Here is a 25,142-nt window from a genome sequence, read left to right on the forward strand (position 1 = left end):
AGTGTGCAGAGTAGTCTTGGGCCGGCAAGCGTTAAAATACACTAAATATCAGCCAATTCATGCCATCCTAGAACCATAATGCATTGTGTGAGCAATACACCATAATAGCACTGCGCATAATAAAACACCATTCACATGGTGCTACATAATCCTACCATTGACAGACTTTGTAAGACAGATTCTCTGAGACAGGCTGTCCTCAGTAGTACGTGCATAATTCACAGATTCACTGAAGTTTTTTTTTTTTTTGTAGCTGGCCACTTGCAGATCGAGCAGGGAGGCACTTGAGAATGGGTGGCTGGCCGAGGTGGTGGTGGTTTGGGGGGGGGGGGGGGGGGGGTCGGGGTGGGGTTTGTAAGTATTGCCCAGCTGGCTGACATTAGAAAAAAATTGACAACAAAAACAAACATGACAGTGCTGGTATGGGTCCTGTGACACGTGCCAGTGGAGTGAGGCTGTGGGCCCGTGTGGCTGGAACCCATCCCCCGACGGCGAAGAGACGGTGCGTGACGGGGTTTGCTTCAAAAGCCGTGTTTTAAGTTTCCCTTTTTCTTTTTTTTCTTCCTTTTTTTTTATTTGAAGAGCCAGCGAGAATAACACAGAAAGAAAGAAAGAAAGAAAGAAAGGGAAAGAGAAAAAAAGTAAAGGAGGAAGAGGGCGGAGAGAGGGAGGAGGGGATGGTACCGTCTGTCTCGGTCGTGTTCCCGGGGTTAATGAATTTGGGAGCTGCGCTGTGTCACTCCGCCCTGCAGTAAACAATTGCGCACACGTGGACTTCCTGCCTCGTTCCCCCCCCCCCCCACCCCCCGCCCTCGCCCTCCTCCCCGGTCTTAGTGTGGGAGGGGCGAGGGGGACAAAACAAGCGTGTGTGGAGGGGGGGGGAGGGAGGAGTAAAGAAAAGAGAGAGAACTGTGTTTGTGGTATGAGTGTTTGCCCGTGTATGTGAAAAAGAGAGATTACTGCGTTCATGTGCGAGTGTGTGCATTTGTATGTGTGTGTGTGTGCATGCGCGGGAGACAGATATGTTTACGTGTGAGTGCATGTGTGTCCGCATGTGTGTGTTTGAGAGAGAGAGAGAGAGAGGGAGAGAGAGAGAGCATTCAGCAATTGATTTTGCCTTGGAGCCGTGGCTCCTGGCCCCAGTCTGGCCAGCAGCGTGCTATGATTGGAGTCGAAGCGGGCGCACGGACGAATGTAATAACACCCTCCCTCCTCCTCCTCCTCCTCCTCCACAGAGAAAAGCGCACATTACCGCCAATTAGAGGTTGTGTCATGAGCCGCCGGTCTGCACGTCTGTCAGCCGAGCCTGACTGAGCCTCTTAGGGCCTGCCAGGCCTAGCCTAGCCTAGCCTGGCCTAGCCTAGAAACCGAGGGGGTGGTGGGGTGGGATGGGGCGTACGGCAGATAGCGGGGTGAGAAACGTTGGTACCTCGTCACCGAGCGAGCGAGCGGCGCAGATGGAAAGCAGATGTGGGGCCCGCTGAAATGATTTGTTTTCGCGAGGAGCGCGAACGACCGCGCGTCTGTCCCCGCGCGATCCGAAAGGGGCCGTCCAAAGTCTACGGCTGCAGATTCTCTGCGCGCCCGCAGCCAGTACTGAAAGTTGGCGCGCTCTGGCATCGTGGCATGCCCTCCTTATACACTGGTGTCCCACATCTACCGTGTTGTCCTTGGCTCGCATAAAGGACACAGCAGCAGGTGGGACTGGCTGGGTCAAGTGTGCCGCTGGGTTAGTTTACATCGGGAGTCGGTGTCCTCACGCGTGGAAATTTTGGCCTTTCCCAAACATGTTCGAATTGTATGTACAATGTATGTATCTAGCAGCTTTCCAGTGACAATCCCAAAGATGCAAGCATGAACCCCCCCCCCCAGAAAGATTTGTACTCAGGCATCTGTTGGAATATTGGGGAGCTTCAGTGCATTAACTGCACATAGTCATCTCTACATTCTGGCTGATCTCTTGGTTGGATTTGTTTTTCTACATTTCTAGTCCTGTAAATTGTGGTTTCTTGTTTTTCCTGTGTGTGGTGGTATTACAAATTTCACTTCTTGTTTTATAATAATACAACATGTATTGTCAGAGAGTCAGAATATTAACTAGTTCCAAACCCATTTGAAAATTTTGGTTGATATGACTAACTATTGACTCATGTCTTTACGAAACACAGACTCGGTTACAGTGCAACAAGCATTGAATGAGGTTAATCACTTTTCACATCTGCTAAATAAGTGTGTTTTGCGTGTCATCTAAAGTTTTTAAGACGGTTTCCTTGATAGTAGACAAAACAATGTTTTTTTGTAATATGTTTGCATAACACGACAAAACCTTCTAGCCTAGCTCCTGGCGGGCTTTGATGTTTTGTTAATGTTACACAAGTTATACAGATTGTATTTAATTAAAGGGATAGGTTCCTCTGCTTAGTCATGCCAGTATTTCGTATTTCATGGCGTCTGTTAGCCAATTCCAACCCAAGCATAGTGACTTGTGCATTCGTACCTCCTTTTTTTTAATGTAATATGTAAACCTGAAACCCTAGGAATTTTTCTTTGTGTTCCAAAAGAATAGAAATTTGACCCTGGCTGGTCTTGAAAGTAGCATTACGGAGGGGTTTAGCACGTTAACACGTAGTTGACTGCAAGTGAAGTCGAATCATTTTCACAGTTTTCAAATAACCTTCTTGACGACGAGCCTGGGTCGATTAAGGGAACGTCTCTAAATGTCGCATTTCGTGAGCAGGAGAGAAGCAGTGGACATGGCCCAGTACAGGGTGGGGGTGTGTGTGTGTGTGGGGTTGTCGGTTTTGTTGCGCTCCGATCGCCTGCGTGCGTAGTTTCCTCCCGAGCTCTGTGCGGCGAGGCGCTCCTTGCGGGCCCCCGCGGGTTCCGTCTGAACAGCTGCACAAGTCTGCGATCGCAGCGGAGATAACGGGGAACACCTGCTCCTCTCAGGGCTTCGGGGCTGCACTCGGCGCTGACTCTCCTCCGAAAGAGGAGGGGCTGAGAAAACAACCTCCGCACAGCTACCTCTGCACAGGCCTAGCAACCGGCAGGCGACTGTTGCACCGGCCTAGCAAGGGAGGCCAAAGCTGTGCGGGCCCAGCTAGGTAGGCTACCGCCTTACAGGCATTGCTAGGTAGGCTAACCCCTTACAGGCATAGCTAGGTAGGCTGCTAACACTGTACAGGCCTAGCTAGGTAGGCTGCTAACACTGTACAGGCCTAGCTAGGTAGGCTAACGCCTTACAGGCCTAGGCTAGGTAGGCTACCACTGTACAGGCCTAGCTAGGTAGGACTAGCCACAGCCTACTAGGAGGTATGCCGGCCTAGCTAGGTAGGCTATTGCCCACGGCCTAGCTTGGTCAGGCTACCCCGGCCTGCTGCAGGCCTATTGCCCCAGGCTAGCTTGGCGCCTATTGCCACGGGCCTAGCTTGGCAGGCTATTGCCCCACGGGCCTAGCTTGGCAGGCTATTGCCCCACGGGCCTAGCTTGGCAGGCTATTGCCCCACGGGCCTAGCTTGGCAGGCTATTGCCCCACAGGCCTAGCTTGGCAGGCTACCACTGTGCAGGTATAGCTACTGCTGTTTTCCTACAAAATAGATTTTACTTGGTTGTCTGCAAAGTCAGTTGTCTGGCTGATTGGGGTTTGGGGGGAGGATTTTACCTTTTGGCTTAATAGTTGGTCAAAAATTAATATTTAAATAATTATTAAATAATATTTGGCCATTTTAGACAAAAAAGGGAAATTTATATCCTGCAGTTATTATATCAAAGCATTTTATCTTTCTGTGGGTGGCAAAGAACTTCTTGATATTGGGTATGGGGTGCTTGGGTCCAGTGCCCCCTTAATGCTATTGAGGAGGCCACCATTTGAGAACATATATGAAGGATGTCCTGGATGATCTACATACTCAAAATACTTCTAACAGTATATAACCATATTGTACCCAGGTCTCACACCACTGTTGACCTCATACAGGAGTTTGCGCATATGTTACCAAAATCAGAAAAGAAGCAAGAGGCAAAGATAATCAGATTAATCTACTCAGACCTAATTATGGTAAAATAGCCAATCTGTAGAATATAGAATGCTCATTAATATTCATGAATTAATGGAGCAGTGACATGAACATGACTGCTTACGACAGGTAGAGCAAGGTGGGCTACCACCATACAGACCTAATGAGGTAGACTATAACCATACAGACATAATGAGGTAGACTATAACCATACAGACCTAATGAGGTAGGCTATAACCATACAGGCCTAATGAGGTAGACCATAACTATACAGACCTCCCATGGTAGGCTATAACCATACAGACATAATAAGGTAGACCATAACCATACAGGCCTAATGAGGTAGACCATAACAATACAGACCTCATTAGGTAGGCTGTAACCATACAGACTTAATAAGGTAGACCATAACCATACAGACCTCATAAGGTAGGCTATAACCATACAGACCTAGTAAAGTAGGCTATAACCATACAGACTTAATAAGGTAGACCATAACCATACAAACCTCACAAGGTAGACTATAACCATACAGACATAGCTAGCCTGCCACCGTGCAGGCATGTCACAGATTCTTCGGCACCAGCTATGCTGGAATTTCCCCATGGTACCATCTGCAAGCTTGCTAATTTGTGGCACCACTATACAGGAATAACTTGGTGACAGATGCACCAGGTTTCATGTGTTCAGTTAGCCGTCAGCCACTGCAGGGCAGTCCTAAGGGTTAACGCGTTTGTGCTTGGATGCATTTCCTCGGCACCTGTTTCCCCAGTTTAAGCAGGCAGTTGGGTTTATGGGCCGTTTGTGATTTTTGGCCTCGGTGTGGGCGCAGCGGCGGTATTCCTGGCACATCTGCGGCCGCGGGAGTCGCCTCCACGGCGACGCACGGCGTGCGCTGCGGGCTGGCGGGCTGGCGGTGCAGGCGGGCAGGCGGTGCAGGCGTTCGTGCGCCGCATTTCCCCGACGCGGGACCTCCTCTCTCCCGCCCGCAGCACCTTAAGCGTTTCCTTCAGACGCCATCCGCCTTTCCCCCAGACCCACGTCCTGTTCCGCGGCTCGTCCCAACAATGCCAGCCCTGGCCTGAAACCAGGGAGATAACCATCAAAGACGCCGGCGAAAAGTAGCGCACACAGGATTTGACAAATGTTTTGTGGGTTTTTTCTTTTTTTTTTTTTTGAGGGGGGGGTGGGTGGGGGGGGGGCTGTGGGGGTGAGAGGGGTTCTTTTGTTTCTAAACAGGAATCGCGTTTATGGTGTGTGCTTCCTGGCGGGGTCTAGGCAGAGTGCCCCTGAGGAAAATGCCTGCCGCTTATCGCGGTCGGCTGGTGCCAAACAAGCGAGCTCCTGCCAAGTCTCCGAGCCAAAAGTCCGCACCTGTTTTGGGCCTCTCTCTCACCCCCCCCCCCCCACCCCCCACCCCACCGCTCCCCTTTCTGCCAAGTCTGTGGAGGTAATTTTCGAGAGTTGGCTGCCCCCCCCCCCCCCACTAACCTCCTGTGACCCAGTGAAAGCCAAGCTTGCGGCCCGGGCTCCGATGGATAGCTGGCGAACGCCGAGTCTAATCCCTGGATTTGCGCAATTGGAAAGCTGCTCGTTCCTCCGCTCAGCTCGACCGGCCCAACCCCTCACCCCCCACACCCCCACCTTCACGCCCTCCCCCCCCCCACCTCCTCCTCCTCCCCTCAGCTCCCCCTCTCCCTCTCCCTCTCCAAAGCTCTCAGGACCTCATTGTTTCACCGTTTCCAACAGTTCAGCAGCTCAAATTTATGAAGGCTTGCGTGCGTTTTCGCCCGCGATAGCGTTCGTGGGTTCGGCCTGACGCGTCATCTCCACGCCTCGGCACCAGAGCGGAGAGCCGCCCGCTTTCACACACGTCTGAGCGTGCACAGGCAGACCGGTGATGTAGCAACCAGCAGCTCTGAAAGGGGAAAGGCTGCCTTAGCCAGCACTCGGCTTTGTTATTAGCGTTACTACATTAATATAACAATTCAATAACAATTCATCTCATCCAGTTCTCATGTGCAAAAGCAATCATTTGGTGTAGTTTATAATACCAATAATAGCGTACCAATAATGAAACACACTATTATTATTATTATTAGGCAGATGTGTACTTTGATTTGTTTATGTGCACGTGCAGCAGTGGTTGTGGTTTCTGCAGTTTGTGGACTGGGGCCATAGCATTGTAACATTGGTCATTGTAACATGGGCTACCAGCCCAGATGACCCATTCCTCAGCGTTTCGGAGGGTTGCAGAAACACACCTTGTGTTAGCACAAACGGGAGAAGGTGATTAGGGAAGGCCAGATCCTCTCTGCTTCCTGTGTTTGTTTTGAAATCTGGATCTGTACTATGGGCCTGTATACTACAGAGAAGGGGGGGGGGGGTGCAATAAATTACACAGCTGTAGGCTCTGAGCCAGTTGTGTGACAACTTCCAGCCACACCTCAAAACACCCCCTCCCCCCCCCACACCCCTCATTTCTTTACATGGAACAGGCTGGTATCTTCTTAAGGTCGTGCAAAGAGGCTACGAGTCATGCTGGATAAGGACGGGGGTAGAGAGAGGTGTGTGTGACTAAGTTCATTTTCATTGAACTGGAAAGCTGTAAAAATACGGCCTGGTAGTTTAATAGTCTTTTTTTTTTATTTTGGCAGCTTTTTAAGTACTTGACTTATGACTAAATCTCCCCCTTTGCCAACAGGATGCATTAGAAGCCTGTTGGAGTGATCTATGTGGAGAAAGTGTTTCCTATCCTTATTTGAAACGTGCTTAATCCATTGTTTTGGCATTTCATTGACCAGTCCAGAAGGGCCTCCTTTTGGATCTCAATACCGTTTTCCGTAGGTTAAGTAGATTCTACGCGAATAGGTTGTGTTGACTGGAAGTAGCTGGCTGTGCATGCCCAGTGTTGCATTTTAAGTTGATGGCAGCAAACTCTTTGGACGCTGGTACAATTTGAAAACGCTCCCGCTGAATTTTTAACAGAACGTTACTGACCAAAGCGTGCAACCATGAGAAAGAGGGATTTTGTTCTGAATGTTGGAGCAGCTGGCAAACTTTACTGGCATGTAAAGGGCTTTTAGAGCATTCCACAGTGAGCGTTTTACCCAAGTCTCGGTGGAGATGGCTGGGTATTTAGACAGAGCGCCTGTACTCCGGAGGGTTCGAAATGCAGAGCGGGAGGTGCATGATGGGATACAGGCAGGTGCTGGTCAAAGCTGAAGTTTGGACCTTGGAGGTCAGCAGTAATGCTGGTTTTCCTCCCTCCCCTCTAATCAGGGAATGATTTAAACCTGACGCCCCTGGTGAGTGGAATCTCGGGTGACGTTATTGGAATAAGGACTATCAGGCAGAAGAGAAGACCAGCAGGAGGACTGACTGATCCTGAGGGCAAAATCTGAGTATGCCTGATTTTGTGTCTACAAAGTCTAAGACTGGCCTTCAGGGTAGACACCTTCCCTCCCCCCCCCCCCCCAGCCACTGACCAACTAAAAACCCCCCTAGCTGGAAATCGGATCTTCCTCGTTAGCTGACTCTTTGGAATGGTGCTACCAATTGAACAGTTTTACAGTATGAGAAATGGGCACAGTTATTTTTTTTCCTTTTTTTTTTTTTAGAAGCTTGTTGAAACTCGCCCCCTTTTCCACACCACCAAACACCTCTTGAGATCAACAGTGTTAACAACGTAGCACTTCAACATGGCAATTACCTTCCCCTCTCCCTTCCCAGAACTGGCAAGTAATGAACACCTTCCTCTGCTTTTAGGGTTTCCACCCTGCAGTCTCCAGGTTTACAGGAGGTGCAGGCAGCGACGGGGACGAGGGTTTAACTCTGCCCCTTCCCACAATACCGCAGTCATTTACTGGCAGCTGCAGTCAACCAGGCAGTAATTTACATCTGTTCTGCCCCCCCCCCATTCACCCCTCCCCAAAAAAAAAAAAAACCACTTGAGAGAGAGAGAGAACATTTTTTGCAGATGCTTTTTTTTATTCTATTCAATATGGCAAGGTTAGATCTGAAAACAGTTTGATTGACTATGGGGTCCCAGGAGAAGACAGTGTCATGCCACAGACCATGCCATTTTTGGTCCTCTTTTTGGCCTGTACAGGTGTGGGAGGAAAATTAAAATCGGTTAACACCGTTAACAAGGTGTTGAGACAGAGTGTTCCGGGACGGTCAGAATAGACCAGAGCAGACCCGTGTTCCTGAAACCGTGTCCTCGAGGGCTGAGATCTGCTGGGCTTTCCCACCACTTCCTGTTGCCTGGGAGTCAGGTGTGAAGACAGTCTGGCAAATCAGCAGCGCTAATTGTGCAGTTAATTGCCCGGGAGGAAAAGAAAACCAGGGCCGGATTTGGATTCGAGGGCCCGATAGGCTAGCAGCATCCCGGGGGTTGTCTTCGCGTTCATCACGTTTCGGGCGTTTCCCCCCCCCCCCCCCGGGACCCGTCGTTCTGCTGTGACTCGGCGTTCTCGGCCTGGCACTGACCGCACCCCCTTTTCTCCGTTTTTTTTGTCTTCGCAGGGAGTCCGGGATAGGAACGGACGAGCCAACTGGCTGGACGTGGGGCGGGGCCAGAACAGACCGGCCCTCCGGCTCTGGATCAGCCTCCTGGTCCGGCGGCTTCTTCAGATCATCCTGAGACAGAGATGATGGACGGGCACACGGATGTTCCTACCGCCGCCACCACCACCACCACCACCACACGCCCAGCAGCCCCGTAGCGTCCGGATGTCTTTTGTTGTGCACACTGTAGATATGTGAATATGTACTGTAGGCTTTCATTTTTTTTTTTTTTTTTAATTAGTTTTTTTTTTTAAAAGAAGTATTTTTTACTACCTTTCATTCTGTCTGTGAGCCTGGCTCTGGATACCTGCTTCATGTCCTTTCAGGAAAAAAAAAAAAACCTGGTTATTGACGCTCGTACCTTCTTTGAGAACATGAGTGGTTCCTCCCCTTGGACCGGTTTGGGATGAATGCGACGGGGGTGGGGGGGGGGGAAGAAAAAAGAAGAATGAAACCGTTCCAGTGGGATTTGGATAAAAAGTTGGAATCGTACCTCATAACTGTTTTCCTGCTAAACTTGGAGAGCTGAGCCGATGCAAAAAAAAAAAAAAAACAACGCCAAAGATACTGTCCAGAGATGGGGATCAAAACCAGCTTACGCACCAGACAAAGCCCTGTGGATACGCATTAGCGCTTTTAAGTTGCCTGTATGTCATGTACATCCAAAGGTTATCCCTTTTCCCACATTATGTTCATTTCCTGTAACTATTTATTTCTTTTTGTATTTAATTTTTTTTTTTTTTTTTTTAATGAGTGTACTCCTAAATGTGTGTGTTTTTAAAAAAAATTTGTTTCATTTGAAGTGGTCAATCAGTTCACAACTCCCACAGCTTGCCAGCTCCTCCTCTTCCTCATGCTGTTATCTTCTGCTCCTCATTATTCGTTGTTTTGCACTTCTCTTAGAACAGCAGCGGGACGCAAGTAACTCAAAGCCAATCAGTGATCACCATTTGCACAGAAATGATAGAAATCAAAGCATTTCATTGGCTGAATAAAAATCACAGGCTAGATGAATTTCCAAAAGCAAGTGTCCTGTTTCAAGCAACAAGTTTATGAACCATGAAAATCTATTTTTGAAATTCTGTGAATATATTTAGATTATTCTGATGTTCTGTTCTCCCATTTAGTTCAAAGTACTTCTTGAAAGTATTCCCTCATCAGTCTTGCATTGTTGACATGCCATAGGGGGAGGTAAGAGTATTTCTCATCCAGGATCTGGGTAAATCAATATGCATCACATTTGGAGTCTGATCTTGGCTTCTTGTGTACTCAAGAGCGACTGTGTTATGGTCTGAACTTGATGGAGTGTACCTGTAAGGCCTTTTTTTGTGTGGTCCAGAGAAGGATTTTAAATCAGTGTTAAAGAGATCGTGATGATGATGATGATGATGGTAACTTCCGTTATCAAAGTCGTTCAGCAATGAAATGTGATTCCTGGAAGTTTTGCGATAACCGTCCATCAGGACGGTGTCATTGTATTGTTGTGAGAATGATATTGTATTGCCCGTTGTTCCCTGTACGGTGGGCTGCATTATTGGTTAATGCTGTGTTGTAAAAGGCAGTTGATTCTGCCTGGTTAACCAGTCTAATATTATCAATCCCAGTAGAGGCAGTTTCTAGATTCCAGACCATCAAAAGCGTATGTTCGTACACAAGTCTCAGTGTATCAGCCATTTAAATGAACGCAGGTTTTGTAGTGGTTTAGTTCTAGTTGTCATGCAGAGAGAAGGGGTTGGAGTCTTTACCACCTCCTTTCTGTGGAAACCCGAGTCCGAAGGTAATTATGAGGCACGGGTATTGGACTCCAGCCCTGGAGGTCTCAACTGCCCTCCAGGTTTCCGAGTGTGCTTTTGAATTTAGGTAATTAAGTCACTCATTGGCTACACACCTTGTTCCCTAAGCCCACGATGGCTGCAGTTTGAAAGGAAATCGCAAAAAACCTGCTTACACTCCTGGTTCACCCCGAATGGAGGTAGACCTGCATGTACTCTGGTTCATCCGGACTGGAGTTAAAACCTGCAGACTGTGGTGACACCTAGGACTGTTATGACACTCCTAGTTTAGAGGCCAAAGTGGAAGAAGTGACTTTTTCCAGAAACAAAAATTTTGAATACATTTGTGAGTTAAACAGAACATTCCAACGGGGGAGCAATTACATGGTCACTAGGGGGAGGTCACATGGTTAACGGTACCGCAGACATACGGCATGTCCGATTCATTCCTTTTGTTGGTCGCAAGTCCTTCAGTCAAAACAAGGGATAGATTTTGTGTGCTTCTTGCAGACATCGACCCTAGTTTCGGTTCTGTCCCATGTACATCATTTTCTGGCAAACGCTTAAATATTATGATGCTTGGTCACAATGAGTTGGATTCAGTCTGGTTAAATTATGCTTTAACGGTAATTAGATTAGTAAGGTCCTTAAGCTGTGTAGTGATGTTTTAGCGCTTATCTGACACACTAATCTGAAATTATTTCAGTGACCTATTTTTATGTTTGTAAAAATGACTCCATGTGACCTTTTAGCCATTTAAGGAAATTAAATTGTGCCAGTTCAGACTGTAGATGGAAGATAAAGAGGGTCTGTAGAATCTCCTGTTCAGAATGTCATATGAAAAGGATTAAAATTGGGAGCATGGTTGTGCGTTGATGAAGACGATACATTTTAATATTTCTCAGAATATGCTCATTCATTCCACTGTACTATTCTCAGAGAAATACTGAGCTGAAATTTTTCCAGTCGAATAAGCCTTGGACCGGTTGGTTAAATTTCAACTTAAATTGAAATTTAAATAGAAACTTCTGGAAATATGGACACTTTGGTCTGGGATTCATTAGCCTGCATTAACCACCAACTTTTGCAGAAGAAGTGAATTCAGTCTTTTTACAATGCAATATTTGAACAGTTGTGCGATTGAAGATTGACTGCCTTCTCTTGAAGTATGAGGAAGAGAGTGCACTACACATGCACTAATTGCTATTATCAACATTGCTGTTCAATTGCTGTTTGCACTGAACACCTCCAGTTTTAACTGTTTTATTCCACTTTATCAGACCCAGTACATTTGTAGCAAAATGTTTTTTTTTGTTTTTTTTTTACCTTTCTTAATTTGCACTGAAAATTTGCCTTTTAAAAATTGGAATTGTGCAATACTGCTGTAAATAAATGCATCTTATTAACTGTTTTTTTTTTTTTTGTAAATGTCTTTTCTTATCAAATAAAAAAATCCAAAGATAAATTTCAAGTTGTCATTTCCTTTTTTAGATATGCAAAATCCATTTATTTATATGGAAGAAATTTGGGGTACAAGGTGTCTTGACCTTTGAGCTGAGCCCTGTTCCTTTACTACACCATGCAGTGGCCCACAGGGGCCTGTGCCTCCCCTCTTGATTGTACCTGGGCTTAAAGCACACAGTGGGATTGCAGTTGCTGCCACAGTGTCGAAGGCTGTGTCCAAGACATATACTGAATAGTAGGCAAGTAAGCTGAGTTGAGTAGATCAAGAATTGACCAGGAAGTTGTTAATTAGGCAAAGTGTTCTCTAAGTGTAGTGTACTTAAAATCCCTGGATGATGTACGTATTTGGGAGCACACTTTTCAATGAGTAAACCATACTTTTAGGAGTCCCCATAAATCAGAGAGGAAGAGGCGACGCTATCCCAGGACACAGCCAGTGTCTGCAAGGGTACAGTGAGTGGAGTGGTCTACACTCAAACACACACAGGCTTTTGGGCAGCAAAAACCTGCCAAGTGCCCACCCACCCCCACCTCCCATCTGCCAAATGCCCACCCCCACCTCCCATCCATCCACTGGCTTTTTCAACATTGGGTACCTTGATGGGCAGTCATTGGAAACTACTCAGCCGAGAAAATTGCATCTGTATGTTAAATGGTCTTCCATCAACTCTTTTGCTGCTGCTACAGTGCTGCCACAGTGCCCCCCACCCAGCATGCTTTGCGTCACCAGCCAACATCACACGCCGGTGAATCGCCAGCAAACCAACCCGCGCGCGAGACAGCACGCGCCCCCAGCTGGACCTACCCACGCGGTATTGGCCTGGACAGTGGAAAAATCACTCGACACCTATTAGCCACGAACACTGTTTGTTTTACCCCTGCTCTCCACCAAAAATAGAACAGCCATCTATTATTAAATGTGTTTTATTCCGGGCGAATGTTTGCAGAATCCTATTTCTGTCAATACCTACCATTTTCTCCACAGCAAGCATTGCACTATACTGTTTTGCCAAGCCAAAAAAAAAAAAAAAAAAAAAATCCCCCCCCCCCCCCTCTCCCAGGCCCTAGGGTTAGACACCTGCCTTGCATTCACATTCATTTCTCTTCTCAGACACGACAAGGCTACAAGATCCTGGGGGTGGTGGGGGTGTCGAAACCATCTCAGCTTCATGAACATCCTGCCATCTACGCCGCCAAGTACGCATCCAAAACCAGAGAGAGCGGCTGGAGGCTTACCGCTGGGGATTCCCAGGAAAGAAAAAAAAAAAAAGAGAGAGAGAGAGAGTTCGTGTTGCGTGCTGAGTGGGGGGTGGTTGGGGAGGCGGGGGGGGGGGGGGGGGTGGGGGCGGAAGGAGGCTCTCTCTACCCTGTCCCTCTTGTTCTGTTGCACAGGAATGCCTGTGTACTTGCAGCATATAGGACGTTTCCCAACTGCTGTGCCGCGCCAAGGTAAGGCTGTGTCGAGGTCAGGTGTGCCATGTGAAAAAAAAAAATAAAAATCACATTCACAAAATTGTGCTGGATCAGAAAAGTTCATTTTCACACTCCAAACACCAAAGTTCCATTTGAAACAAAACTATTACTGGGAGCACAGAGAGCTTATTTTTCTTGCAGCTAATCTAGCGGCTCCCGTGACCTTGACCAGAAATAAGCGAGTTAGACAATGGATAGATGGACGGATGGATGAATGATCTGAGGATTCTCCTCCCACGTTGCTGCGACCTTATATAAACAGCAGACCTCGGCAGACCCTGTTCCCATGATCCCATCCTGTTACATTATGCTAATTTAACAGACACGCTTACCCGGAGCAGCTAACCGGAGAACGTAAGTGAATTCAGCTGATTTATTTGAGCAACATTCCCAGACCATATGTATTATGTGCAATTTGGTGAGTTTCGCTGCAAGTTTTGAGCCGCCGTCCCTATCTGTGCGGGGATACGATTAGCCGCTAATCGTATCTCTGCACAACGAGACATACGATTAGCCTGCTGAGCTGAAGGCCACTGGTCTCCAGCTAAGGGAAGTAATCACAGACCTATTTGTTTCTCTAGGGGTGATGTCACAGCATGCAGCGGACAGTCACGCGGCAACTTGCGGACTCTGAACTCGGCTGCATAAGCACGTCACGTGTGTGGTTAATTATTCAAGTTAATTCTGCTATCCTAACGCAGAGGACCATCACAATCTCAGATAATTGGCAAGATCCTTACACACTGGAGTGGACAGGATTGAGGATTTTGACTTGTTGCCTCCAAATGTGGCTAAACCTACGCAAGGTCACGATTGGCCAGAAAGTTATAAAGTCAATATTTTTTTGTTTTTAAAATTTGATGACATGAAAGAAACACATACCAAATACATTTTCTGAACATAATAAAAATAAAATAACATTTCATCTTGGTTATTTTGTGAAGGACAGTGGGGTAAAATGCACAAAGTACAACCTCTGGAGTCAAGAGTCAAGGAAAGTAGTAATGGCACACTATTTATCACTGCTATATATAGTAATTGTGAATTAAAATGTGTAAAATTTATGTGTTTGTATGTACACCCTCTGGAAACATATCATCACTGTACAGACCTCTTCAGAGTTACTTGAAGTGTATTTTCTTGCTTTAGACCACAAACCCCCAGAGACTCCTTCACACAGCCATTGTAAAGCCAACAAATCATCAGAAACGTCTATAAATACCTAAAATGTCCTTCATCGCAAACAAAAACTGCGTGGGCCTCAAAAACCAACCACACACTCAAACTGAAATAATACCAAAAACTCAGAAACCATCCCTTTTAAAAGTCAGCAAAATTCAGAATAACACCTTTGAAACGACAGTATTCTCTGAGCTATGAGGATTTCCCCTGTGTTCGACACGGCCTTTGAAATGCAGATGTAATGGGGAAGGTCAGCGCTTAATATGCAGGAAATTCAACAGTCACAGATCCCTGCAAGGCCCCCACGAGGAGCAGTCTTTGCTCTTCCCTGACCTTGAAAATGCAGACGTACAGTAAAATAGAGAAAAGCCATTGCACACAATGCAGTGTGACTCATGCACACTACAGTACAGTAATACTGATATACACAAACAGTAGAGTGCTAATATACACTACAGTACACAGTAGTACTAATTTACACAAACTGTGAAGTACAGTAAAGCTAATGCTCTCAGTAGAGTAGGGCTATTTCGCATTACAGTTCAGTAGTACTAATATACACAAACAAAGTACAGGAAAGCTAATTCTCTCAGTACAGTAGGGCTATTTCATACTACACAGAGGTGCTAATAAAGTACAGGAAAGCTAATGTACACTACAGTACAGTAGTACTAATACACACATTCCTATGTGCATTAGCGCTGCTGTACTTACAGTAATACTAATGCACATTAGAACAGCATTACAGTGCAGAAGGGCTAATGTACAAATGAAGTACAGTACGGATGAATTAGGATCCATCTCAATCTCCTCTGCCCTAGAGCAGGATAGTGTGTTCAGGATATTGTGGTCTGAGACCCCAGACAAATTTCTTCCTCTGGTGACTTCCTTCAACAAAAAAAAAAAAAGATAATAATACAATTCCTATCAAAGACAGTCTGACTTGCATGAACTTGAGTCACTGTTCACTTAGATCAAGTCCACATGTATAGAAATCCAGAGGTACAGACCACTTCAAACCTGAACAGAACAATATCGTTTCAGGACCCGGGTCAGATGAGATTTTGACACGCTAACTCTTTAGATGCCAGTAAAATTTGGACCCTCAGGGAATTAACAAAGTAACCAATACATAAAATCACAAAAAATAATTATTTTGTCTGAATACTGCTGCCAAGTTTTTCTTTGTTAGTGTGAAGGGTTAAAGAGTTTTAAAATGAAGCTTTTGTCCGCAGGTCGTCTGCTTCCGATCGGCTTTTTGGATGGTGACTGGTGCCCAAACTAAGCGTTTTGGGGTCCCGCACGTCCCGTTGATTCAGGTCGCATCGGCTGCGGAAACGAGCACGGCGGCCGATCCCCACAGAAAGCTCAGAGCCGCCATTTACGCCGCCTTTCATCCGGAGCCATCTTTGATCCCGTAATAAGGAGTGTGAGAGGATGTGCAGGACTGGCGCTGTAGGGTGGATTTATGACAGTCTGCAAGTGCATGCAACCTGGAGGTATGTCACACACACACACGCACGTGCCCTTCTCAAGCGTGCCCTTCTCGCACACACACACACGCACACACACGTACCCCTCTCTCATGTGCACGCACACGTACACGCAAGCGCACGCACACACACGCACGTGGTGCCCTTCTGACACGCGCACAAACACACACACACACGTCTCTCACAAACGTGCATACACTCACGCACACACACAGCATGGAGGCACCCTAGGCCTTAGCTGAGGGAGATCCATTTCTTATGTGTAACACAGAATGACCCTGGAAATAACCACAGAACTTCAGGCAGCTGGACACCCTGACTGTTCTTACAGGAGTTATGGGCCCTTTGAGAGTCATTCTACCTGCACACCATTATACAGCTTCCCCTGCTAAAATGTGCAATTGTGAAAGAGTAATACTGCAGCTGGAAGGTGCACACACACACACAAACACACACTTAGTATAAAAGCACGATGTCGATCGTTAGACTCACCCCATGCTGTACTAGGAGCTAACTGAGGCAATGACATCATTTAAAATAAAAGCTGAGCCAATCAGGGCCCAGTTTCTAACCTTAACGAACCTCTCGCTGCAGTTCCCTCCAGTGCGCAGTGTTTTGTTTTACAAATGAAATGTGCTGTAGACAGAGAAGGAGTACTATGGACACGAATGCTGAACTTTGTAACAGAGACAATTTGCTGTAACTGCAAAAGGTAGAAATAGTCATGGTAGGAAAACTCAGATCGCCAAATTAACATGAAAACCATCCATAATCCATTTCAGTTTGAATTCTGCAATATAGGAGAAAGCTGCAAATAACAAAAATAATAGTGCTCAGTATGACCCGCATGAAGCAAAGCCTACTAGCCTACTAGCCACTTAGATCTAAGTCCACACTTATAGAAATCTGAAAGGTACACACCCCATCATTCCTGAACAGAACAATGTCATTTCAGAACCCGAGGCAGGTGTGATTTTGACGCATTTGAACTCTTTAGATGCTGCTCCCATAATCCATTTGTTCACTTTCGGCAATAAAAGAGAAGGCTGCAGCTCAATTAGTCGCATAAGGAAAATCTTTGACTGCTGGGTTAACTGAGCCATTGAGATATAAAAATATAATGACAAGGCAAGAGGCCAGCCAAGCTCCTGTTATCATCAATACGGGCAAAATATAACCTTATTTCTATATTTTCATATTCATGTGCTTTAATAAAATCTATATGGACCAGAGTGTTTGAATGCATGTCAGTTTAATTAATATTCTTGCGGTTACAAAAAATAATAAAAATAAAAACAAACAAAGATATCTATAGCTTTAGGTTACCATGGTTAAAGATTCTTTTTGTAGTGATTTAATTCACTCACCCGATCTTATTCCAGTTAATGGAATTGTCTACAGTATGTGAAGGGAATTTGGCATATTTATGGGCAAAAAAATGTTTTAAACAGAACACTTGTTTTTCACATTACAGTTACTCAGTTACTAATGTTAATGGGAATGGGTTACCAGTTAGGAAAAGTGCACGTTTGAGGCACACCGGTCGCGTGTGAATGCGTGTGTCGTCCCTGTTCTTTGATGAGCAATCTGGGTCACCGGGTGCACGGAGATAATAGGCCTGCATTATTTTTAGAAGGGAACAGCCGTTGGACCTCCCCCCTGCCGCACCCCCGCGTGTGCGGCGCAGCCGGGTCGAGCTTCCACTGGTCCCGCTCAGAGGGTGCCCGGGGGAGCGGGGTGGGATGGGGGGGGGGGGTGGAAGGGCGGCGTTAGGAGGGAGGGAGGGAGGGAGCGAGGGAGGGAGGGACGGGGGGGGGATGGGCTGTAGCTTGCACGGATTGCATCACATTTGCATCATTCTCATTGAAGGAAAAGTAGTCTTGTGATGTCAGACATCCGAGGGCAGGCGGCTCGCTACAGAGCTAGTTAGCGCCAGGGACGGCGTTAGCATAGCGCTGGAGACACATCGCGGAAAGACATGCGGCTGGCTTCAAGAAACTTCATCCGAGTTTGGCATTTTCTGAAGAACAGATTTGTTTCAGTTTTTTTCTATCTCTCTCCCCCCCCCTCCTCCCCCAGAGTTGAACAGTGGAATTAAGAGTAAATGAGCAACACAAGACCTTTACAAATCAGGCACTAGACAGCAAAATGTAATTCGGCTGCAACTGTAAATAAAATTGAGGGCAGATGATAAATATGGAGCATTAATATCGTATGGGTTATTACTGCAGACGTGCATCGGTAATCGTGTTACTCCGCAATGTTATCGTATTGTGTTCAATGGCTTTCCAGACGACGCGGCTTCTGACTCAATTCAGTCAGAGATGAGTGTGGAGTGGTTGCAGGCTCTGATGTTTAAGCCACAATCGCTCATGAAGCACTGACTCACGCTGCAGGACACGCCAATAATCAGATTTGCCATGGGATCGGCGCAGTTAATCTCAGATAATAACCGCTCGTGTTATTACAGCGACTGTCACCGCAGGTTCAGTGCATCAAAGTTTGCCTTTCAGGACAATTCCAGATCTCATAGCGATACCCGAGGGTCACTGTCAGTGCTCCGCAGTCCAGTGGGGGGAAAAAAGCCCGGTAAACACCCTCCAGCTCTTCTGAATTACTAAATTTGGGAAGTTATTTTTTGTGTGTAATTGCCGTATAGTCTACAATAAATTAAAAAAATCAGATCAGTAGTCCCCATGACCATGATGCCATAATCACAATATTTGTGATTATGGCATCAAAGACTGTTCCCAGGACTAATCATCTGGTGGTTGCCCGAAAAGTGCCTATGGAAAACTGAACAGGAAGGATTTAGACATTTAACAGACTTAACTGTCCGGAGTAATGTCCACAGTTAAAATATATATATATATTTTTTACATACTACCAGACATTTATTGCAGCAAATTCAGGTTAGTTTACCTTGTGTACGGGGTACAGCAGCGGCACCACACCTGGGAGTCAAACCCACGACCTCTGAGTTACAGGCCCAGTTCCCTACGCTCCGGTCTAGGTAACGGGTTTGATTATGGTTACTATGGTAACAGTTACAGCTGAGTGAGGATGGTGTAATGCCATCTTCCCCCGAGTCTGTGGCACCAAGCGTGCCTGACATTAGCCCTGGTGTCACCACATCCATGGTTTTCTGCATGTGTCACGGTGGATATTTGCAGGGTGGATACTGTGCCTTTCAAATAATCCCAACCACATAATGATAAAATTAATTCATAATATGAACACTAACAGTATTGGTGTTATTCCGTTACTGTCATTCAGTTATCACATATCTTTGACTCCAGCACACAAAAAAAAAAAAAAAGCGATTGGCCTTTACAGTTACAAAGGGCTGTCACCGGTGGCACTCATAATTGCCTGAACAAAGGCTACAGTGCTGATTTACATTCCGTGCTGCTACGTTGTCAGGCGCTTGCTGACATGCCCACAACGCGCCCGAGCGCCAACAATCGTGTGACCGGACAGGAAATTAGCGGGTATTATTGGCGCCTGTGTGGGAAAGTTCATGGGGGGGCATTTCCCACCACAGCGTTTGTCTACCTGGTGACGGACAGGTGACAGGTGACGCCGCAGGTGAGTGGAGCGCTCCGTGAAGGCAAGCGGCAGTTGTGGAAACTAATCGCCAACCCCCCACCCCCCTCAACACCGCCGCCCCTCGCCCCTCGCCTCCCCCATAGCTCCTGTGCGTGTGACACCGTGGGAATCCGTAGCCTCAGAATGCCAGACATGACTCAGCATGTCAAGGTCTGCAGGAATCGGCCCCCGTTCGACTACAGCTGGACAAAATGGCTCCCGGCACGGCCCTCACGGACCCCACCCATAGGCTTACTCATTCATGCCGCAGTGGCAAAATGTGGCGCGGGAGCGCAAAGTCAAATCATTTACAGACATTATAGATGCACTTCTAAATAGCAAGAGTAGATATATTTTGATCAACTGCAGTGTGCTTAACTGGAGTTTAAACCCCAGGTTTAACCCGCTACGCCAAAGAACTGCATTACAACTGGAACAGCTAATCCTTATTTCACAGGTTTGGATAGCTGGTCCAGCTGTAATGCAATACTATGCTCTAGAGCTTTAAACTGCAGCTGAGCACGCTGCAATTGACCCTAGGTGACCAATAAGCGCATAGGTGAAGAATTATTAGTTGGGATTCATTTGAGTTCAGAGTTTATACAGCCATGGGATAGAAACGTTTCGTCCTGGTTTGTTATTGCTCTGTTTACTATTTAATACCTGCATCGATAAAAAAAACCAAACCCAAGTTGTGTTTTTAAAATTAGAGCCAAAATTAAACCACAAAAAAAAAGTCTATTGTGAAGCAAAGTGGGACGCCTTGTTTGTACATGGCACCGTACACAAATAAAGACTGACGGAACACGGTGTCAACAGAGGCTCACAAAAGGCCAATTCAGTCAGTCAACACCCATGATGTAACGCGGAGGGGACAGTAGCAGGAATGCTATGCATTTAGCAACGTACTCAGGTCACAAAAAAAAAAACAACACAACACAAAACAAAAGGTGCTGCCAGCATTTTGCTGTGACGACATCATTCAAATACCATCAGTTCTGGAAAATGACTTCCCTATTCTCAGAAAAGATGATCAGCACATGAAAACAAAAACATGGAAAGTCTTGTGTGCACTGAACGCAGGGCAGAACTCATCCCTGCGTTTCAGGAAAGTACCCAGAGTTTCTGCGCTCCCGCTCAGACAATTACCCAAGCGCCCTTGCAACCCTGTGAAGCTCCGGAGTTTAAGAGGACAAAGGCACTAAATACTTCGACTTTGCCCCAGTTCACGTCATGTCAGGTCATGTCATGTCCCCCTTATCATGTTCCTGCTCCTATGGCGAGCTGTAACTGGGGTTTCCCAGTACCAACACCTACACTGAGGTGGAGATCACAAACTCAGCTTCTTGCAGGAATCTCAAACTCTGCAGGTGTTTTTTTTTTTTTTGTAGTTCCCTGATGAGCAACCATCAGGAAACTACAACGCAGTGTATCCAATCAATGACAAACTGAACACTAAGTGCTAAAACACACTGAAAACCAGTGTAGACTGCACCCCTTCAGAACTGACCGCGGTTTGAGATCCCTGGAGTTATTTTGCAAAGAGGCCGATTGCAGAGCTGTGCGCCCAAAGACTACAAGCCCCAGCCCTACCGGCCCTTCCTCTGTCCCACAGGCCGAAAGCGCCGCAGTACTTCCACAAGAAAACTACAATATCCCCGTATTGTGGCAATACATCAAGCATGCAAGATATCTTCAGTTAGCTGTGAGATAGAAGCAGGGTACTGGAGGCTGACCAACCTGGAACTGCAGGCAGGGAGTGAATCTTTTCCTGGGGACTTCTCCAGGGGCATTTCCCCTTTGACATCTGTGGTTCTGTCCGATGAATTTTTGAAGCAAAAAAAAAAACAAAAACCCCCCAACATAATCCTCTGCAGAGCAGATGTTCTTATATCCTTCCACATGCAAACATTTTTTTTCCCCCCAGTGTTATTACAATGATGCAGGCCAATTTTGGAGAAGGGAGCCACTTATAATAATACAAAAAATAAAAGCGAAACCGTCCTGAACTAGTAAGCACATGATCTGTACGTCATCCAAGGCTGTTCTACTCGATAGCCCGGGTTCAGTAGCCACACACCTGCGATGCAGCACTAATTACCTCAGGTGGAACTCGTTTGGCAATCACTGTTTCTGGTACCCACGCCCATACTACGGCTGGTGTCCAATCAGCATGTTGGCTCTAACTCTGGATGACTATTAAGCTGGGTTTTTGGGGGGAATTCTCTGATCACAAAACCTTGTCAAACCTGAGTCTGTGAAGAAAAGGGCCCTTTGTGAGTTGGAAGTTAAGACAGATGTCGATTGATTGTTGAATACAGGCCACACATAATTATCTTATTTGTTAAGACTGACTATTGATATGCTTGTAACTTGAAACTGGGGAGTCCCAAAATTAGGAATTTTGTTCACCCGTTTCTCCCTGAACAACAAAATACAGTTCTGACAACTTTAAATATACATTTGTACCTGCTGGTGCAATAATATAGTTTACAGGGAATAATATATGTTTTTAAAGGTGGGTAAAAGCTTGTCTTTTATGGTTTTCAAATTCTTGAGTGTAATCTTCTCTTTACCAAGACCATCATCCACAGGAGGCTCTGTGCCAGCTGGTTCCTAAGTGTTTAATGCAGTGTTATTATCATAACTACATCACTGATCAGGCAGTGAAACTTGCCACCAATCAAAATACTGCTCCAGGCCAGGTATTCACCCAAGGTAGGGATGTAGCACAAAGTTCTGGGGGCTGTGGGCCCCCTTCCTAAAGCAAACTTTTTTATTTCAGGTCATTTGTGCACCCAATCCAACCCCCAACCGCCCCCCCAACCCCCCCACCCCCGCACAAACCCCACACCAGCCCCACTTGGGCCTGTGGGGAGTCAGTTCCACTATTCCCCCAATTCTACTGACTACTACGTGACTTACCACTTTTCCATGGTGCAATATTTTTGAAATCATCAATCAATCAACCGGGGCATATTTTTACATTTTATTTGCATAATGCCTTTTCACAATTGGGAATGCCACAGGGCACACTGCAAAGGGGTAACAGAGCAAGAAGTTAAACTTAGAAATAAATTTCCAAAAAAAAAATCAACAAAATCATTTCACCAGTAATATGCATGAGTCAACAATGACAGGAATGTGTTGGTTGCCGAGGACAAGGAAGAGAAACCCTGTGCCGGTAATATAAACCCAACACAAACAACTAATCCCTGTGACAGGCTTCAAGGCCTTCCCTTTTTATGAGCATTCTACATAAATCAGCTGTTTTCAAGAGGGGGGGGGGGCGCTGGAGGCTGGGGGGTGCAACTCTAGTTTTGAGCTGTTGTAGAAAACAGCCCAATGACAATAACCACATCAATTCGCACGCTGCCTCTCTTTTTCTTTTTTTCTTCAAGGGCAATGGAAAATGTGTGTCATGGTCTTTCAGATGAAAAACAAAACGCTGCACACCAGGGTTGCTGCACAGGAACCAGGCAACTGTCCTCCAGACCCCACCACCTTCTGCTTTTCATAAGCAGACAGACGTGGACCAGCCTTTCTTCAGCCGTTACCGTACGAGAAGGCCGGTCCTCTGGGTTCTTCTCCCGTCCAATTCGATTCACAATCAGTGGACGAACAACTGGGCAATGTGAATAAACAATGGACCCCACGTGCAGACTACTGAATTCCATTACAAAGAATTATTCAATTGTCAGCCAGCAAGACTTTTTAAGCCTTGCAGTTGAAAGTTACATAGTCATGGGTGCAAGAAGACAGTTACAAGTGCAATCTGAAAATAGCTGAAAAGTTGATCTGAAAGTCTCCTTCAGAGACACTATTTAGAATACGCTGTTGACAGCGAATGTATGAAGGGTTGAGCCTGGCTAGCAAGGCGGGGTGGGGTGGGGTGGGGGGGGGGGCAGGTTGATGGCATGATGGCACAGGGTGGAGTCACTGTGTTTTTACGTCTGCGTCAGCCGACTCCTCACTGGAACTCCAGACCTGAAGCAACCAATCAGCAGCACCCCAGTTCTCTCCTGCTGCGTGAGTGAGCCGCCAATCCAGCCCTCTGCCCGCCCCTGTGCCCTCTGAAAGCCCATCACCAGAGGACAGGACAATGTCAAGCCCGCCCCCCCCCCCGGCCCCACCCTTCCTCCCCCAGGACAGAACTGGCTGGCCTAAATGTGAACCTGTGCTTGACTGAAATTTAGCAGTGGGGAGTTTTCAGACACCACTTCCTCTATGAGATATGGTCACTTTCTGTTTGCTTGTTTTGCTGCTTGGGTAGTTCTGGTCATTTGGATTATTTCTTATAAATGATTACTTATTGCTCATCGTCAGATGATTAAGAAAATGAGGGTACAGTGGACAGAGGTAATGAGAAGAGATACCTTAAATCATTCTACTATTTTATGCTGTGAATTATTTCCTCTGGGTAGTCCAGGATGTATTCTGGTTGCAGCACTCATTTCTAAAATCTCACATTAATGTCATTTCACATGTATCCCACCAAGTGTAATTCATTGTAGGGGAGAAACTTTCAGGAAAGGGACTCAGTCAAACTTATTCCAAAATTGAAATTTTCATTTGGGTAAGAATCGGATGCTAAAATAACACAAAACAACCGTTATCAGTGATTTATCACATAGCTTGTATTCAGTGATTCAGCACACACACGATTAAACAAATGACAGCATTTTAATTGCTATCATTCCGTCCGTCTGATACGAAGCGTGCGAGCGCTACGTACTGTACCAAGCCGCTGACTTACGCACCCCATCCCCCCCCCCCCCCCCACAACACCCCCCACCCCCACCTCCCTTCCCCTTCGCAACTGCGGCGCATTCCTTCCTGTTAGCACCGGCGCGTCTGAGCCGACTGCGCCCTGCACGTGACTCACGCCGCTCGCTGCTCGCTGCTCGCTGCTCGTCAGTCCTGTTGCAGGTGACGGGGCTGGGCTTTTTTTAGGACGGTATAAAAACAGGCCGCAGTCTGCCTCTGCGGAACTCTGGCACAGCGGGGGCCTCCTCCGCGTGGAAGGAGCTGCCCTCGGGTGGGGGAAAGAGCTCGCTCTTCCGGAGCTTTCCGTCGGTTAATTTATTTATTTATTATTTATTTTGAATGTAAATATGTTTTATTAACCCAGATTAAAGGCTTGAGACAACTCAAAATGCACGCAAAAGTCAAGGGGCGCACGTGTCCTGTAACGTCATTTGTAACATTGCATCAGATGCTGATGAAATATTTCATCAGTCTTTCATTACGTTGGTTTACGTTCCTTCTCCACGCGGCTGACCACACCTGCAGATTTATAAGGCTCTCATAAACTTTATGTGGCCCCCAATTCGTTCCTATTATTCAAGCGTTTAGTGGCATGCATTCCTCTGGACAGGAGAAAAGCAGCTGTATCCCGGAAACACTGGGTTTGAACCTGCAACACACACACACCCGGCATTCCTTTCCCAGCAAAAGATTATGCAACAAAAATACCCTAAATTTACAGCAAGAACTGTTTATAGCCATTCATAAAAAGCATTTGACTGTGGGAAATAAATCTCTTAAAATGCAGGCTACTGCACAAAAGATAATTGAAAGATGTT

The 25,142-nt window shown here is 46.4% G+C and overlaps 1 protein-coding gene and 3 long non-coding RNA genes across 6 annotated transcripts in view; 2 read left to right on the plus strand and 2 right to left on the minus strand.

Moving 5' to 3' along the window:
* Positions 1–9,141, plus strand: part of bcl2l11 (BCL2 like 11) — a 21,553-nt gene extending 12,412 nt beyond the window's left edge. For both annotated transcript variants that reach the window (XM_064316968.1, XM_064316969.1), the window contains exon 4: positions 8,544–9,141. In XM_064316968.1, the coding sequence (XP_064173038.1) occupies positions 8,544–8,672 (129 nt within the window). In that variant the 3' untranslated portion in view covers positions 8,673–9,141. The remainder of the gene's footprint in view (positions 1–8,543) is intronic.
* On the minus strand, positions 4,026–22,336 carry LOC135244561 (uncharacterized). Of its 2 annotated transcripts, XR_010327000.1 has the most exons (3): positions 21,298–22,327; positions 8,859–8,904; positions 7,986–8,769 (listed from the first exon to the last, which is right to left on the minus strand). It is a non-coding gene; the product is annotated as an uncharacterized LOC135244561 (long non-coding RNA). The 2 variants fall into 2 exon arrangements; XR_010326999.1 differs by lacking the exons at positions 7,986–8,769; positions 8,859–8,904 and adding an exon at positions 4,026–5,097 and having other exon boundaries at positions 21,298–22,336.
* Positions 21,755–24,291, plus strand: LOC135244562 (uncharacterized). The gene is made up of 2 exons (XR_010327001.1): positions 21,755–21,833; positions 22,959–24,291. It is a non-coding gene; the product is annotated as an uncharacterized LOC135244562 (long non-coding RNA).
* The window catches only part of LOC135244560 (uncharacterized), a 67,230-nt gene continuing 64,620 nt past the window's right edge, over positions 22,533–25,142 (minus strand). Inside the window, exon 5 of the long non-coding RNA XR_010326996.1 lies at positions 22,533–23,630. This is a non-coding gene — a long non-coding RNA (uncharacterized LOC135244560). The remainder of the gene's footprint in view (positions 23,631–25,142) is intronic.

This window comes from Anguilla rostrata, chromosome 18 (assembly GCF_018555375.3).
Source record: "Anguilla rostrata isolate EN2019 chromosome 18, ASM1855537v3, whole genome shotgun sequence".
NCBI lineage: Eukaryota > Metazoa > Chordata > Actinopteri > Anguilliformes > Anguillidae > Anguilla > Anguilla rostrata.